The sequence below is a fragment of the Lupinus angustifolius genome, chromosome LG11 (assembly GCF_001865875.1).
Source record: "Lupinus angustifolius cultivar Tanjil chromosome LG11, LupAngTanjil_v1.0, whole genome shotgun sequence".
Lineage (NCBI taxonomy): Eukaryota > Viridiplantae > Streptophyta > Magnoliopsida > Fabales > Fabaceae > Lupinus > Lupinus angustifolius.
The window spans coordinates 19,005,018-19,024,773 of record NC_032019.1 but is presented as its reverse complement, the minus strand read 5'-3'; the positions used below and the strand labels follow the sequence as shown (position 1 = coordinate 19,024,773).

General features: G+C 31.7%; 1 protein-coding gene and 1 pseudogene across 1 annotated transcript; both read right to left on the bottom strand.

Annotated features, from left to right (window-relative positions):
- On the bottom strand, positions 14,845-16,367 carry LOC109360248 (cucumber peeling cupredoxin-like). Its single transcript, XM_019604976.1, has 2 exons — positions 16,112-16,367; positions 14,845-15,320 (listed from the first exon to the last, which is right to left on the bottom strand). The coding sequence occupies exons 1-2, from the start codon at positions 16,296-16,298 to the stop codon at positions 14,845-14,847; spliced, it is 663 nt and encodes a 220-aa protein (XP_019460521.1). The 5' UTR covers positions 16,299-16,367.
- On the bottom strand, positions 17,775-19,068 carry LOC109360154 (annotated as a pseudogene).

Below are 19,756 nucleotides of genomic sequence, written 5' to 3'. Positions count from 1 at the left end.
GTCATAACCAGATCGCTCTCTTTAAGATGTTTTGTGGCACTGCCAAAAATGTGCAAGCAGACTATCAACCACGCCGTCCAGATCTCTGTTATCGAATTCTTACTGCACTATAAGAACCAATCTCGAATGCACCCACCAAAATATGGCTACTAGTGTTAAGTCTTGAAATTCCCACAATATGGCTATCCGTGTCAACTCTTTTCCCACAATACTGCATACCAGTGTCAGTTCTCAAAATGCCCAGAATATGGCTACCAGTGTCAGTTCTCGAAATGCACACAATATGGTTGCCTGTGCCAATTCTTAGTACCACGGAAAGAAATGGGGAGAAGTTTGCCGAAATGCATCGGCGAAAAATATGAGGGGGGAAGAAAAAATTGAATGAAAGCGCATTCAACTTATGACAAGAAAATATGAAGATAAACTATAACATGAGATTTTTTCCATGTTCCTCATCTATCCAATGTGAGACTTGAGAGTTGTTTTCTTTTAAAACTCTTCTATGTGGGACTTTGTAAGAATGAATAAGAATAATTCAATGATTTTTGAATCACCCGTTTTAATTAAATCTATTAATTTAACACATTCTTCTTCATTGACAGAAAATAAAATTGAAAATCTGAACGCTAAAACAAAGACAATCAGAACGCAAATTAAAAAAGAAAAGAAAAAGGAGATTTTCACTTCAAAGATAACTATTAGTTCGAATAAAACAACTTCTAATGCTAAAAGGTTAAAATTAAAAAAAAATAGTTGGCAGATATTACAAAGAAGAAACTTTTTTAAATTTCACACCCATAACCAATTTCCAAGCGTAGTCACTTGAAATAGTATTTCAAGAGTTTTTTTGTTTCCACGGGTATCTTCGCACTGGGGGCAATCTTGTCTGAGTCGGGAACATCCACAGGTATGTGAGATTAACTCTCCCAACATGTATTTTTCCATTTACAAGACTCGAACCCAAGACCTTGATTAAAGGGAATCAAACATATACTTCTTGAACCAACACTCGTTATTAATATTTCAAGAGTTTGATATAATAATTTAAAGATTTAAATCCAAATAATCTCCATTTACACAAATCAATTTTGGCCCCTTTTTCTTCCTTTTGACAGGTATAAGTGTATAAATGAAATAGTAACACTAAAATCCTGAACATAGCTAATTATTCAAATAATTTAGATGCACCTGACAATAAAATGTATAAATTAATATTCATATTACTTTAGAACCATAATTCAACAATAAGACATAACATAAATCAATTAAATTGTAAATTGTAAGAGGTCTTGCTGCACCAATGAAATCTGAATCCTCCATCCAAATGACATTATATGCTCATTTGCATTCTAATTGCTCTCCCATTTAAAAGATATCATTTCAAGTTGAATGTAGTTGCAAGTTGAGCTTTGAAGATGAAATAAAGGAAAAAGAAATCTTTAGAGTCATCAAATACAATTACGAGACAACTCTAAAGGTTTTCAATTTCCTTCCATTCCAAAATTCAACTCACAAATAAAATTATTCGAGTGTTGTTGTAGTATTGTTGTAAAACTAAAGTTTCTGAATTCAGTAACGATTGCTTGACATGTCAATTAAGGATGTCATGTAATTACTCAATAGATTAATCATTAACTATTGTAATTTGGTCCATATTGTTTATATTAATTTTATGTTATTGAAATTAAAAAATGGATCCTACAATTCTTCACAACTTATGCCGCATTTCATGATAATAGACAAGATATCAACTTCTCTCTACCATTCTATGTCAAATACCAATCAATGATTATTGGTTTATCCATCAAAGAGAGAAATGACTTTTGGAATGATTCAATCAAGCTAGCTTCCTTGCACCATCCTAATGTTTATCCTTTTTTATGGTTTTTTTGTTTGATGATCCAACAAAATGTTTGAATATGGTTAAAAGTAAATTATATTAACTTCCTCTTAGACTTAGTTAAATAATACATTTTTTTGCATATATACAAATTATATTTATTTATATACATACTTTACATTGATTATATTAGCAGAGGAGATGACTATGATATTTTAAAGGTATAAAATTAATTGTGAATGTAATTAAGTTAAATTTCAAGGAGTGTCTATATAATTTATTATAATGAAAAAAATTTGATTCTTATATTATTAAATTTAATTTCATATTAGACCATATTTTATGGAAATTCTATGTAAGATTAAACAAAGTTATATTATTTCTTCTCTATCATCATTGTCATTATCAAAAATATCTATTATATATATATATATATATATATAACCGCTTTTGTCTGTTAGATTTAAGAAAATGAATGGTTGAAATTGAGTGTAACAAGTGTAACGTAACTTGGTGTAAACGGATCTCTCCTCATATATATGATGAACAATCTAAAAATTTGACATCTATCACTTATGAGATCCTTTTGATAAATTGTGTAATGGAACCACTTGTTTCTCTTACTAACTAAGTAGTACTACCGTTTCTTTTCTTCAAATTTCTCTTGACCTCGATATTCCATGTTTCCTGTACTAGTTGTAAAATTATTGTCCCCATGCAACTTTTCACATGTTTTTTTCATGACCTACTTACCCCTTCCATGCAAATTGGCTTCATTTATACATTAGGTCTAATTGTATATGTTGATTCTCGTACCTTTCTATTTTGTAGGTAATATATTTTCCTATGTATCTTTATTATTTGATGATTTAAGATATAATAATTGCTGTGTTCATGTTTAAGATATAATTAAGAAGATTCAAAAATTAGTTTTGAAGATCGGTAATAATTATTAATTTTATTTAAATTAAATTATAATTAATAGGTTGATATTATAAGAAATTTTATATTGTTAATTATATTTAATGTAAAAATATTTTATATAAAAATAAGGATAGAAATGAAGCATGAAAATAAATAATGAGAGAACCAACGAGCGTTGGTTCAAGTGGTACATGTTTGATTCCCCTTAAGCAATAACCTGAGTTCGAGTCTTGTGGATAGAAAAAATACTTGTTGGGAAACCAAAAAATAATAATGAGAGAGCATTCCAATGTCTATTTTTTTTTACGAAGATGATATATTTAGATCCATTTTATTAATATACCAGAAAAGTGAGGCGCTTATTTTTTTGTTCCTTTTGACTCAATTTTGTTTTTTTAGCTTGCATGGGAAAAATGTGTCTTAAAAGCTTAATAGTTTTATTTTAATTATTTTTTTACTATTTTAAATGTAATAAAAGCAATTGACATAATTTATTTATTCTATTGGAACTTGATTTGTTTATTACATTTTCTCTGGGTGGAAGTTAAAAAACTTTTCGTCTATCTTTTTCTCTTTCATTCGCTTATTTTTTCTTCTTTCTTTTCATCTTATATGTTACATTGTCATTTTTCTTTCTCTAATTTCATCAAATCTCCAACTCAAATACTCTTCAATTTTTTCATGGGTAAGATTTTTCTAACATTTTCAATTTTCTCACTCACATATTTTAGGAGTGAGAAAGACCAGACTCTACCCGCTCATTTGGTATGGCTCGATCATGACTGGGTCCAAATAGGGTTGAATCTCATTGGGTCAATGATCAAGTTAAAAAATTAGACACAATCAATATCTAGGGTTGGGTAGGGACCAAACAGGACATGAAAGACCTGTCTCATGGTCACTCACTCATCATAATTGTATGTGTCTCTATTCAAATGTGTATACAGTAATAATATTTTTTTGTCGAAAGTATCATTGATTCAATATTTTTTCCATTATATATACATATTCATTTTATAAGTCAAATCACATATTCATAATAATACATAATATAGAGAAGACTTTATCTAAAATGAGTATGCATAATATTTAATCGAGTCTATGTCGGAGTTGGATTTAAAGAAAAATTCGATCCATATTTAGGGTCCGATTAGCTTCGAGTCTAGGGCTGAGTCCGAGTTCAAAAAACTGACTCGACCAACCTTTAGGGTCGGGTAAGGACAAGCCTTAACCCGAGCCATGCTCACCCGCACTCATTTACTCTTTGTCACAAGTTAATATATTGCATACCCTCTTCACAACTTCTCTATGTTTAATTTTTCACGGCTAATTTTTCACAAATTGAAGAACTCAAGAGTAAAAATTTGCTAACATTTTTTTCTCTCTCCAGTCACTCATTTTACATTTTGTTATAAGTTAATATTTTGTCTACTTTTCTTACAATTTTATCATATTTAATTTTTCATTCTTCCATTATCATTCAATGTTATCACATCAAATTGTTCGACCTGAGTTATTTTTTATTTGATGCCTTTATAATATACTAATTTGACTTCAATTGAAGCAATACATAGTGGCTCATGCAAACACATAAGTATATTGCTAGTTTATTTGTAAAATAAATGACTATTCATAAGTACCTAGACACTCAAAGTTAATCTCAATTTACTTATTTTATATGCAACACTCAAGTTAATTGTTAATAGTGATATAAAAGTTAATTGGCTAAGTAGTTTTTATGTAATTTAGTGTTATAAATCTGTAAGCAAGCCCTTCAAAGAAATATTCCCTCTCATTCACACATAATTTTTAGATTCTTAATCAATATTGAGTATCTCTAGGGAATGGAAGGAAATTAAGTTTTTTTATACTTTTAATAAATGTAATACTAATTTAGAGAATATGGACCAAAATATAATAGGTTTTCAGGAAGTCAATTTTTACTTTTAATGAGTATAGTATTAATTTAAACAATATCTATCAAGATTACATTGAGTATGATATCCTTAATTGAGATGTTAAACAATCAATTATTTTTTTCTTCCTAAACCAATATTATTAATGTCGTATGGAATATCAAACTAGTTAAGGTACTGATATGATGATATAACAAAAAACCGGTGGTATAAATTAAAATACATATCAATGAAATTAGATATACGTACATATTATACTAACATTAATGTTTGAAAAATCAATAAATTACAGAATACAACAAATGTTTTTATTTATATCATTTATTAAAACAAATTATGTTATTTGATGGTAGATCATATTTTAGAAGTATAAATTAATATAGAAGTTATATGTCTCATCTCCATACCAACATTTTGATAAAAGAATTTAGCCATTTTCATTAAAAAGTTAATTATAAATAAAAATTGGTCAACATGACGGTATAGCTTAATTGAAAATCGGTCAATATGACTATTTTTTACTTATATAACTGTATGATCGATACAATTGTTATATCATACTGATATTGAGACCAATTTATCGATTTTCCAGTTGAACCAACCGAGGCAAACCGGTTTTTACAACAATGCCCTAAATCCTATTTTCTATACAATAAGGGAGCAATTTCATTTCACTTATAAGAGGAACCAACTAATACAATATTGCTAATTAATAGGTAACAATGGATAGATTAAATGCTTGCAATTAGTCCTAAGGAGAAGGTTATTATAAAAAACGTAATTATAATTATGTTTTTCCCATATACTGATACAATACTAACAAAATGAATTTGGGTCTACCACTCTTCTATTGTATGTACTATGTAGGAGTTGAAGCAATTTAAATCAAACTTTGCATTAAACAAAATGTGCTTATATATAATATAACATTTTGGGTTCGGCTTGTTTAGGAAAATTTAAACCCTTGGCTTGATAAGTCTAGTTTAACTTGAAAGATTATTTAAAAACCTATCACACTTTAAGGAATAAGCCAATAAATCTATCTTTGAATACAAGTCTTCTTTTAAATGGGTTCATTTAATACTAATAATTATATTATATTTTTAAAATTAAATTTTGTATGTAGTTATATTAATTAATTAAAATAATATAATATAAATATTAATATATAATATAATTAAGTATCTCAACTTTTTAAGTTTTATATGACTTTTAGATAATTTAAAGTCTAGTTCATTAAACTAAATAATTTTCTTTAACCTTGGACTAATATTTTATGGAAAGTCTAATCTAACTTATTAAGGTAAGGAAATATATCCTTAATTGGTAGTCGAACTTGTTACCACCGTCAATTACATCGAATAACGATTAGTATTGTTATTGCAGGAGAAAGCCAAAAGTCAAGACAGGAAGATAATGTTAAACACGTAGCAAAATAGATTTCCCATTACGGAAAGCAATTTTTTTTATTACTCTTTAACATAGCCTCATAATAGATTTCCCATTACGGAAAACATCAATTAAGCAAATACTTTTTTCTGATGGAATTAACAAAATCATTGATTTTTATTTAACACACATATATACATATATATATATATATATGAATGACCCACAATAACCATTTTGCTATGCTATATGAAAGTGATGGACTACAATTATGTAGAGGTGACATTGTTCCTTCTTACCCTAACTGTTTTCAGTGTTTTTGTTACATATGTCTCTTATGCATGCAGTATTATTCGTGGAAGTGACAGAGACTCTAATCAGAGTGTAAGAAACAGAGTGAGATCTGAGCCATGCATAGATCAGAATGCAAGAATACTAGAGAGGTATCCAAGTCTTCAATATTCTAAAGCTGAATTTTGCAATAAAAGCACTAGTTCAAGTTGTTCTTGCTGCTCCATATGCTTATTGGATTACAAAGAATCTGATTTGGTGAGAGTTCTATCAGAATGTAATCATTTCTTCCATGCTAGTTGTATTGATCCTTGGTTGGTAATGAATTTGACATGTCCAATTTGTAGGATGAAATTGGTAACAGAAGAATTTGAGTGAGAGGTTGTGATATGTGAGCAAAGTCTTCCCCCAAAAATTTAGGTTATATGATGTTACATAATTAATATAATTCAATTTATTTATAACTAATAATTTGTAGTAATGATCATAGTTAGGTGGTATCAGAACACATAATAACATGTAACCTAAGTTTGAAGTAGAGCAACATTCTAAAGCTATAAAGGTTTATGGTGAGATCATTTTTAGTGTATCCAACTGCTGTATTGTTAAGATACATTATTATGGAGATAATGATCGACGATTAATAAGTTTTTATTGATCGATGATTTAACAATTTAAAATTAAATCAGTTTATTTTAAACAAATGATAATGATGTGATTAGAACTGTTAAATTGTATCTTTGATAACTTTTCGATGTAACATTGATAGTTTTGATAATTATGAATGACAATACATTTTTTCTTTAGTTCCTCTTTTGTACTAGTTCTATTAATATTCTTCCCCTACTTGATTTTGACTCTATTAATATTCTTCCTCTACTTGAGTTTGACTTTATTAATAGCCTTCTCTTACTTGTGTTTGATGGTCATTGATTCATTTGTAACTTTCCCCTATTAGAGTTTAACTCAATTAATAGTCTCTCCTACTTGAGTGAGATGAAAATTGATTGATTTGTAACTTCTTTTATTGTATTATCGGTTCCCTATTCAAATAAGATAATTGAGATCATTTTTGGTGATAAGGATCCCTATTGTTAGAACTTAATGTTTGGGGTGTTAGAGAATGAGTAGAATGTGGAGAAAAGAAGAAGTTGAGTATGAACTAATTTTAGAAAGTGTAGATTGGTTAACAACTACCAATCCAACAACCAACTTCTATTAATAGAATGATCAATGTTTACCAGCCCAAACTATCAAGGCCCAATATAAACATATACAACAAGCTATAAATTACATTTTTACTCTAACATTCCACCTTAATTCAAGCTTGATAGACTCATTACTCCTAGCTTCCTTCTTTGAACTTCAAAACTTTCTATCTTAAGTGCCTTAGTAAAAATGTCAGCCTGCTGCTCCAAAGATGTGCAAAATTCCAACTTCAAGTTACCCTTCTCAACTTGATCTCTCAAGAAGTGATATTTGGTCTATATATGTTTGTTGCGTCCATGAGAAACTGGATTGTTAGACAGATTAATGGCTGACTTGTTGTCCACAAAAATCAGCAATGTCGAATCAATATGCCCACACATTTCCTTGAGCAATGATTTCAGCCATAAACCTTGACAACTACCTAGACAAGCAGAAATGTACTCAGACTCACAAGATGAGAGTGTCACCACCTCTTGCTTCTTTATGCTCCAACTAATAGATGCATTCTTGTATTTGAAATGGTTAACCATTTGTGATTTTCCTATCATCCTTGTTACAACACCAATCTGCATCTGTATAGCCATAGAGAGTTCTTTGTTCCTTTTGCTCACAAGTTGTATCAGCAGGAAGAATCACACCAAAATCTATGCTTCCTTTTAGGTACTTGAGTAGCCTATTTACAGTCTGCATATGTGAGTGCTTAGGATCTTACATGTGTCTACTAACCAAGCCTACTCCATAAGCTATATCTGGCCTTGAATTGCAAATGTACCTTAATGATCCTACCATCTGGCTGTACAAAGTTGAATAAGTAGCTTCGTCATCAAGGCTGCATTTGCTAAGAGTATTTCCTACCTCTACTGGTGTTACAACAGGGTTACATTCAAGCATGCCAAACCTGATGAGCACTTCAGTGATGTACCTCTTTTGATGCATCAAAATGTCAATGTTTATCATAGAAAACTCAATTCCTAAGAAATAGGAAAGAGTTCCTAAGTCTGTCATCTCGAATTCCATTTTCAATTTGGCCTTGATCTTCTCAATTTCTTCATTATTGCAGCCAATGATCAAGAGGTCACCCACATACAAGCATATGATAACTGATGCCACATTGGATGCTTCTCTGATGTAAATGGCATGCTCATTCTTGCACCTGATGAGCCCTTGTTGAAGAAAGAACCCATCTATTCTTTTATTCCATGTTATAGGTGCCTGTCTTAGACCATAAAGAGCCTTATGAAGCTTGTAGACTTTGTCTTCATGTCTAGATACAACAAATACTTGAGGTTGAGTTACAAATACTTCTTTGTCAAGAGGGCCATTCAAGAAAGCTGATTTTACTTCTAGCTGACTTAATGATCAACGCATTGAGCTTGCCATTGCAATAACCAATCTAACAGTCTCAATTCTTGCAAATGGTGCAAATACCTCATCAAAATCCAGACCATGTCTTTGTAAGAAACCTCTAGCAACTAGTCTTGCCTTGTACTTAGACACTCCTCCATCTAGTTTAACTTTAACTTTGAATACCCATTTGACTGATATTGCCTTATTTCCTTTAGGTAAAGTTGTGAGTTCTCAAGTTTGGTTCCTCTCTATTGATCTGATTTCCTCAGTCATTTCTTTTCTCCAATGATCTCCTGTGTTGGCTTGTTCAAAGCTAATTGGTTCCATTTTAGCTAACAAGGCCATATGAACCAGATCTCCTTCTGTTGTGATTGAAGTATCAAAGAAAACTTCATAATCCCTCAAACTATTAGGAAGTTGCCTTTGCCTTTGAGGTATATTACTTGTATCAATGCCATTGTTATTTAGAGTTGAGATTGTTTGAGGGAATTCATTAGTCTCCTATATATTCATTTGACCAGTTTTTGTTGATGATGCATTTGTTTGATTCCAATCCCAAGCCTGAGTCTCATCAAACTTGATATATCTGCTGTATGATATGGAATTTGTCTTAGGATCATAGACTTTGTAGGACCCTTCTGTGTGATATCCTAGAAAGACCAGTTTCTCACCTCTATCATCTAACTTCTTCTTTTTGACATCAGGCACATGTTTGAAGCAGATTGAGCTAAAAATTCTGAGATGTCTCACATCAGGTTTGATTCTTGACCAGGCTTCCTGAGGAGTTCTATCTCTTAGTGTCTTGGTAGGACTTCTGTTTATCACATAAGTTGCTGTAATCAGTGCTTCGCCCCAAAATTTCTTTAGAAAGCCTTTTGATTTCAACATACTTCTCACCATATTCAGGAGTGTTCTATTAACCCTTTCAGTTGTGCCATTATGTTGAGGGGTATATGGTGCAATCACCTCATGTATGACACATTCTTTGTTATAGAATTCTTGAAATTATTTTTAGATATACTCCCCTCCTCCATCGCTCCTAATTAGCTTTAGCTTCCTACCACACCGAGTCTCAGCAAGTGCTTTGAAGATTTTGAATTTCTCAAACACTTCACTTTTCTTATTAAGCAGATAGCTCGACAAATTCCTTGTAAAATCATCTTCGAAAGTTACAAAGTAACTATTTCCACCATCTGATTTAGTTTGTAGAGGACCACAGACATCTGTATACACCACTTCTAAGGGGTTGCTGGATTTAGTTGGAACTTGTGAGACAAACTTGTTTCTTGCTTGATGGCTTGTTATGCATTCTTCACAGATGTTGATTCCCTTATGGATTTCAGGTAGACCTGTTACCATTCCATCCTTACTCAACAATTCCAAACCCCTTTGGTTCAAGTGGCAGAATCTCTAATGTCAAACTCTTGTGTCATCTGTTGTGGACTTCAAGCACTTCTGATTATCAAGATGAATACCTATCTTGAAGGTTCTATTATTTGAAAGTGGAGCCTTTAAGATTGGTCTTCTTTTCTTGTTGATGATCTTAAGGACTCTATCTTCCATGCTTATCTTATAATCCTTTTCAAGTAACTGTCCAAGACTAATGAGATTATTTCTCATTCTTGGCACATACAAAACATTAGAGATACTTGAGCTTGCACCATCATTTCTTTTTATCATATTCTTTTCAATTTCTTCTGCATTGATTGAACTGTCATAAGCAAACTTGACTTTGGTTTTGACTAAATTGTGAAGTGAGGTGAACCACTCCTTGTGCCCATTCATATGATTAGAGCACCCTGTATCAAGATATCAATTATTTGATGATAATCGATTATCATCCTTGTTTATGATCATCATCAATGCATCTTTATCAGATATAATTTCTTCAATTTGTGATTCTGAATTTTGATCCTCAGAGTCCTCAATTATAATTGAGGCTACTTCTTCTGCCATTAGCAATACCTCTTCCTCATAATCTTCATCTTTTGCTAATCTAGCCTCAACTTCTTTGCCTTTTCTTTTGAATTTACATTCATATGCAAAATGCCCCCAATTATTACACTTGAAGCACTGAATCTTGCTTTTGTCTTTCTTCTTCTTTGCACTAAAGTTGCCTCTCCTCTTGGCATTTCTTGAATCAATGTCATGAGTTAAGATTGATGATTCATTCCTGTGACCTCCATGTTCAATCTGGTTTACCTTAGCAACATCATACATCCTTTCTCCATATCCTTTCCCACTGCCTTTGTTCTGTTTATCAAAGTGACATGAACTTGCTTTCTTCTTGAATTGAACACTGAGAGCTTGTTGAGTTTGTCTTTCAGATAGCCTATCAAGAAACCTCTGTTCATGAGCTTCTAGTGAACCTTGTAACTCATCAATTATTAGAAATTTCAGGTCTTTTGATTCCTCAATAGCTACCACCACATGATCAAATTTAGTAGCTAGAGTTCTAAGTATTTTTTCAAGAATACTTTGCTCAATTAGCTGCTCTCCACAACTTCTCATAAGGTTGGTTAAGGCTCAAATTCTTGTGAAATACATTGAGATGGATTCTTGTTCTTCCATCTGCAGAAGTTCATATTGTCTGCACATCATTTGCAACCTCACATTCTTCACCTTCAACCCACATGAGTAGCATTTGTCAAGTGTTTCCCAAGCTTCCTTGGCATAACTTGCAATAATTTTTTTTTCAAAGTTTGCCCTGTCCACCCATTGGTGTATGAGGAAGATTGCTTTGCAATCTCTTTTTATAGCTTCCCTATACTCAATATCTATGCCTCTGTGAGATTCTCATTGAGATGATGAACCAAACTTGTACCACATCCAAACATTCATTTCTTTTTATCATATTCTTTTCAATTTCTTCTGCATTGATTGAACTGTCATAAGCAAACTTGACTTTGGTTTTGACTAAATTGTGAAGTGAGGTGAACCACTCCTTGTGCCCATTCATATGATTAGAGCACCCTGTATCAAGATATCAATTATTTGATGATAATCGATTATCATCCTTGTTTATGATCATCATCAATGCATCTTTATCAGATATAATTTCTTCAATTTGTGATTCTGAATTTTGATCCTCAGAGTCCTCAATTATAATTGAGGCTACTTCTTCTGCCATTAGCAATACCTCTTCCTCATAATCTTCATCTTTTGCTAATCTAGCCTCAACTTCTTTGCCTTTTCTTTTGAATTTACATTCATATGCAAAATGCCCCCAATTATTACACTTGAAGCACTGAATCTTGCTTTTGTCTTTCTTCTTCTTTGCACTAAAGTTGCCTCTCCTCTTGGCATTTCTTGAATCAATGTCATGAGTTAAGATTGATGATTCATTCCTGTGACCTCCATGTTCAATCTGGTTTACCTTAGCAACATCATACATCCTTTCTCCATATCCTTTCCCACTGCCTTTGTTCTGTTTATCAAAGTGACATGAACTTGCTTTCTTCTTGAATTGAACACTGAGAGCTTGTTGAGTTTGTCTTTCAGATAGCCTATCAAGAAACCTCTGTTCATGAGCTTCTAGTGAACCTTGTAACTCATCAATTATTAGAAATTTCAGGTCTTTTGATTCCTCAATAGCTACCACCACATGATCAAATTTAGTAGCTAGAGTTCTAAGTATTTTTTCAAGAATACTTTGCTCAATTAGCTGCTCTCCACAACTTCTCATAAGGTTGGTTAAGGCTCAAATTCTTGTGAAATACATTGAGATGGATTCTTGTTCTTCCATCTGCAGAAGTTCATATTGTCTGCACATCATTTGCAACCTCACATTCTTCACCTTCAACCCACATGAGTAGCATTTGTCAAGTGTTTCCCAAGCTTCCTTGGCATAACTTGCAATAATTTTTTTTTCAAAGTTTGCCCTGTCCACCCATTGGTGTATGAGGAAGATTGCTTTGCAATCTCTTTTTATAGCTTCCCTATACTCAATATCTATGCCTCTGTGAGATTCTCATTGAGATGATGAACCAAACTTGTACCACATCCAAACATTCTTGAAACCCGAAGATGACCTTCATCTGAATACTCTAATGATCAAAGTTCTTGTTGTCAAGAATAGGTAGATTCATTAAGAAACCACTCGATGTTGTCATCTTCTTCCTTCTGTTTTAGTTCTTCTGTTGATCAACCTTTGTGAACCTCACTAATCGAAGTTTCTTGCATCAACGGTCTTGATGGCACCTTCACAGGTTTCTTGGATCGTGTAGCTCTGATACCACTTGGGGTTTTGGAAATAAGAATTAAAAAGCCATTCATTACTAAGAAAAAAAGAAAGAAGCCAATCCTTTCTTGCAAAAATATTGGTCTTCTTGATCCCTATTTCCAAAACCCCAAGACCTATTTCTTTTTTTCTTTTTTCCATTTCTTTCTAATCTATTGTAATTCCTATAATTCTATCTCTTTTAGATTAAAACCATGACATGCTAAAAATGAAGCCATAAACATTTTCTAGTTCAATTGTCTTGTGACAAGTGATAAGTGGTAAATTATAAGTGTTATTATTCAAATAAAAATAGAGACCGTGTTCGAAATAATATTTTTAAGATATTAAACACCATTTCTGAATATTGACTTTCTATTTTTCAATCAATAAATAATATCATTAAGACTCTTATTATTAACATTCTCATTATTCAATTATGCTTAGTTTTTTATAAATAAAAATACTTTACCAAGTACTTATATTTCTCTCTCTCCTCCCATTGGAAATTAAAAGTCAGCAGTACTTCTAACTCAACCTTTTGTTATCCATATGATTTTACCTTTTGTACATCATTTTTAACTTTTCCTATTATAAACTTCAATGATAAAATGTTATATCAATGTCATTTTTTCCTCTCTATATGTTATACCCAAATTAATATATCTTAGATAATAAAATTTTAGCAAGGCATGTTATGGATTGAAATGAAATCTGACCTATAACCTCAAATTGGACGAAATCAATTACTATCAAATTTCATTAATTGTATACACTCAATATTTCATTCCTTAATTAACTACTTCTTAAATGATTGTATAAATTAATGTTGTGAAATCCGACCAGGACATTAAATTGAAAGAGGTCTCGAATTAGGTTTAACCGATTTAAACGGTTAAACCGTCCAGTCGAACCGGGTGATTTCATATATAATTTATATATAAATATATATAGTGATATATAAATACAAAATTTATATAATTAATAATTATATATACTTATATTGAAATAACATTTTTTAGTCTTTTTTTGGACCGGAGTAAAATAAAATATTGTAGTAGTATTCTATTTTTTAAAATTTTTAAGTGAACTGTCCAGTCCATTTCCCGGTTATTATGGTTCAACCATGTTTAACATGATTGGACCGGAATTTTTCCGATTCAAAGCGGTTCACCCCTCACTCAGTTAAGACTACAAACCAGAACCGTTTTCAAGTTCAATCAGTGGTCAAACCGGTCAGATGGTCCGGTGTAATTATCACAATATTGGTATAAACTATAAACAAGTGCTTGAGTAAGTTGATACTTTCATTATAAATGTGATTTGTAACATTTCATTCCTTTATATATAAAAAAGATGAGAAAAATAATCCCCTTGTTTGTGAGGGGAAAAAGATAAGCAATCCCTCTATTGAAGGATTCCAAATACATAACCCATTAAATATTACTATTTATTTATTATAGAAATTGGATAAAATTTTACGTAACCTACATACTGTTAAATTAAAATTAGAGCCGCAATGCTAAAACTAAAACATAACAAGAGTGACTATAGAATAATTTCAAATCTAATCCTAGCTAAAATTAGAAAGTAATACACGATTCTGGATGAACGGTTTAGACACAACTTCATCATTTGTTTTGACATTAATGATGAATGATAGAAATGTGTTAGACCATTCATCCTAGACCATGCAATAATTTCTCATACTAAATCATCCAAAGTCCAAAGAAACTACCAAACATAGATAAGATTCTCCAAAAAGAAACATTGAAAGTACTATTCCTATAAACCAATGCCACTGCATTAGACTTCTCCCCTTGTGTAGGAGAATTCCCACCATTATTATTACCTCCTGGAGCAGTAGAATTAGCTGGCACAGGGCTTATGCTAGATGCTGGAGCAGAACTTGGTGGTAATGGTACTCGGGATGGTGATGGTGCCGAAGACGGCGACAATGGTGGTAGCCATGGAGGAATGTTTTCATGGACAGTAATGGCAATCTTTTGGCCTAGACAACAATAGTTTGAGATGGTGCATATGAAGAACAAAGTGCCTTTCTCCTTCAGTGGAATAATTGCTGGGCTAGTGCTGAATACTAGTTGAGGCTTAAGTGTTGTGCAATGCTCATAGTCAGATTTTTGTACCTGAACTAAGTTGTAGAATTTGGGGTCGAAGTGGAATTCTGTGTTGTTCACATTTCAAAACTCATCAGAATTAGTATATACTAAATTTAACAATAATCAAAAGTGAGTGCATTTTTTATTCTTTTGGTAAATACAACTCATTGGAAAGATAAGAGGATAAACAAAACTAAATACAAGCTTGATCACTAATATCCTATTTCAACAAAATTTTATGTTGAATGTGATTTAACTAATATAATTTTCACTTTTATACAGGCTTGGGACATCTTATATATAGCATGAAGTACATAGATACAAGATTCTCAACAATAATATTTAATTCATAAAATTTCAGTCCCTTATTATTTTGTAAGGCAAAGTTTTAAATTTTGGTATTAGGCTAAAATTGAGGTCCCAATGAGTCTTCACAACCACAATTGTGGATATATTTTCTTGCAACATTATGGTTTTAACAATCTCCACAAATGTGACTACAATCACAATTTTAAAGCTCGTTTTTAGTATTTCTTACTATCATGTTTCGAGGTGAGGCTCTAATAGTGATACTATAAGAGGTTTTGGAATATTGGATAGACTCGTCTTCTATTCATAACAACAACAATAAGTAAGCAATCTGAAGCTAAGGTTGTTAGACTAGAAACATCTAAAGCTAAGGTTATTAAAGTGAAATAGAAGATAACATAAACATGAAAACAAAATGAGAGATAATAAGATGCATTTAATTTCAGAAGATTAAGCAATCTGTTATTGGTTGATATCAATATAAGTATAGAAGCAGAAAGTATAAATCAAAATTCTCCAAAATTAAGAAAATTGCTTTGGATTTTACCTAGAGAGTCACCCACTCTCATGAAGTGAGAATATGACCATTTAGTGTAGTACAATGGATATGGTGGAATAACCCAACCGGATGAATCTCCCACCTTGAACTGAGTAGCAGAACACTGACATGAAAATACTATAACCAATGCTGAAAAGGAGAGAACAAAAGGTTTTTTATGGAGCAACATGTTCATAACTTTTCTGAGGTAAAAACTGAGAAACTAGAAAAAGAGATAAGTTAAGCATGCCAAATTAAACATCCAAAGATATAAACATATATATAAGAAAAAATAGGGTATTGTTAACATTTAATGTATGGTTTTGACGTTATTATAGAGAGAAAATGAGACTGAACAGTGAGAAGTATTTAAGAGTAATTGCTATGTTTAATATATCTGTGTTTATAAAATGAAACATGATAAAATGCATACAACTTGTGAAAAAAATCAGTAATTTTTTTAAAAGAAAACATTAGAATAGAGATTTGTTCAGAATAATGCATGCTTTGAAGGATTATTACAATAAATTTCAGCACAATCTAACTTTTGGTTACAATTCCAGCATGTTCTTTAATGCTGACGTTTAATATGAAACTGTTACTGTGTTTTTAATGAATTCATGTCTAGTATGTTCAAAGTGGATATATTTATTATGGTGATGAAACTACAAAAGATTAAACCATGGAAGTGGAACGCACATTAGTAAACTGAACTGTAAAAAAATAATGAATCAGGGATGCAATGTTGAATATTATAGTTACAATTTTGAATGCCTATTCAATTCAATTTGCTACTGTTTCCTTGAATAATTAAGGTCCTCTAACATTGTACTTTAGTAAAAGATATTAGGCTTCTCAAGTCCCTTGTCCAAATCTCTTCAGCTTTTGCAAAATGCTGATGCTGATAATCTTATTTCAAGGATCTGGTAGGGGATTATGCTATAGTAATACATTATTATTTCTCATATATAAAAAATGGGATAGGTAAATAAAAGTAAGGTTGGACTAATGGCAAAGGAAAATAAAGGAACTTGTGGGGGATAATGCTATAGTAAGGTCTGATTTAAGGAATTGCGCTAAGAATATCATCCCTTAAAAGTGGTAGAATCATTTTATTAAGTATAATGCATTGAAATAAGTATTCAAATACAATTCTCTTATTTTGGTACAGAATTGGTTTTGGATACCAATTCATAGTTCTTTTGCGAATTAGTTCCCCTATAAGGAACGAATAACATTTTCATCCACAATTTTAAATAAAAAAAGAACAAACAAGAAATAAATTTATTGTGGAGTATTTCTCTTATGGTGAAATCAAAATTAATTCAAACCTACAAAAAAACAGCACTAGAAACGAATGTGCAAAGGGGCTATAAAAACCCACTAATTATCCTAACTTATCTGTATTTGACAGACAGGGTAATGTACATCATACTGGTACAAAAGATAAAGCTCTCAAAAGCACACATAATAAGAAATTTGAACAATTCATATTCATTTCTTCTTAATCAAAGAATGATCATTAAAAGAAAAAAACAGTTCTCACATATATTGGATTACATACAAACTCTATTACTTATAGTCTAGACAGAGCACATGGGTATGAGTTGATCTTGTTCATATTGCAAAAAAAGTGGTTATGGTAGTCTCCACAACCACATTGTAGCGGCAATTTCAGGCACATTACAGTCATGGATAACCACAACCGCAACTTAAAACCGTGCTAGCAGCAATAGAGACATATAACCAAGCCATTCTCATTGCACTGTGTGCACTGATTGATCTCTCTAGTTTCTGCATGGATCTTATGGCTGCCATTACAATTATAACATACTATAAACCTTATCCCACCACATGCATCACATGAAGCATTAGACTTATCTAATGGAATCCCTTCAAAGATTTTCTTCAACTTTCCTTGCTCATGCAAAGTAATAATCTCCCCTTAACAAAAAGCCTTGGAGGTACTATTTTCCCATCCAAAGTACGCCATAGCTCATCCTTGAACTACTTGTGCTTGATATGTCCCTCTCAGAATACACAACCTTGAAACTTTGCAGAAGGAAACGTATTTTATTGCAGTCTTCGAATGTCTTTCGGATTCCCGTAAGCGTCGTTGTGTAGAAAATCACAGTACCATTACCACCTGGTGGACACTTTTCTTCAAATAACACCATAGGATTATCATCGTCATCAATGTTTTCCTCAATGCTGCAAGATTTCTGTGATGCCTCTGCTTCGACTCTGGCTCTTCTAAGTTCCTCTGTCATTCTAACATGTTCCTTCCCGGCTCGAAAGCCGCGAGTAGATTCGGGTCAAATAGGCTTCCTGAATTCAAGTCAGGCTGCCGAAATGATAAAGCATCGATTTCAGACCAATGGATTTGCCCATTGCTATCATCATCAGCTATTATCCCTAATGATTTTTTTGATTCCTCAGAAAATTTACTCTTTTTCTTCTCTGTTCCCATTCTGCAAAGTAATACCTTTCTGGTTATGGCTAGGTTTGTTTTTGCATTTCAATAAACATGGCTCAATGTTCTCTTTGTTATAACTATCATCCAAATTCATTTCTTCTTAATCATCTATAAGATCTTTCATCATCTCTGATACATCAATTACATTAGGCTCAGGCTCCTCCTGCACATTCAAGCTGTTCTGAACAACTTTGTTGGGCTCATTTTCTCGGGAAACAAAGGGGTTCTGAATATTCAAAGTTGGAATCTTTTGGAGAAAATTAACATAGCCATCTGAAGTTTCACCTGAAGAATTCGATCTTGATTCAAAGACCCAATTGGTTTGATTGATTTTAGCTTCTTCAGCAACTTCCCCTTCACGCCTATCATTTCTTTTCTTTTTTTTCTGTGAGATTTTTCAACAGAATTATGTGCCAAATAATGAAATCTGAAATGGGTTTTCTTTTCTGAAAATGGGTTGAAGAATGTGAAATCAAAGAGTAAATTTTTCTTCTTGTTCTTATAGGGTTCCTCTCGTACAGTGTTTCCAACGGCTATAAAATTTTGAAGTGTATTTTAGAATTTGAAGCGTTCAATTGACAAAGAGAAAGTCACTCAAGTCTACAACATAAAGAATTTGAAAAAAATGTCTGCAAATGAGTGTTTACCACGTGTACAATTGGGCACATGTATATTTGAGGGTTGATCATTGTTGTGTTTTTCATTTTCCATTTGGATAATATGGTTTATATTAGAATTATAAGTTTATGTGTTTTTTTTATAGTGAAATTTGTGAACAATGTTGATGAAATCATGGTTCAGCCTATCTTTTTTCACTTTCTAGAATTTATGTATAAATTTCTTTATTCATTTAGAAGTTTTTTCAGGTTGTTCTCTTTCTCTATTTTTAATGCTTACCTTTTATGTATATCAAACACAATTGTGATATTATGATGCTAATAATGGCACTACAAATATTAGTATATTGAAGAATTACTTAGACGTACTAATTTAACATTCATTCTCTTAAGTTCTCTCTAGTTTTGATTTTATTATCATTTTACTTTGTTATTAACATAAACTTTAACTACTAACAAGCTATTATTATTTTAGTGGTGTAAATCTTACTAGATCCTCAAGATTATTGGAAGGTCAAAGGTTTGATTCCTAAAAACGATATTTGTTGGGATAAACAAACA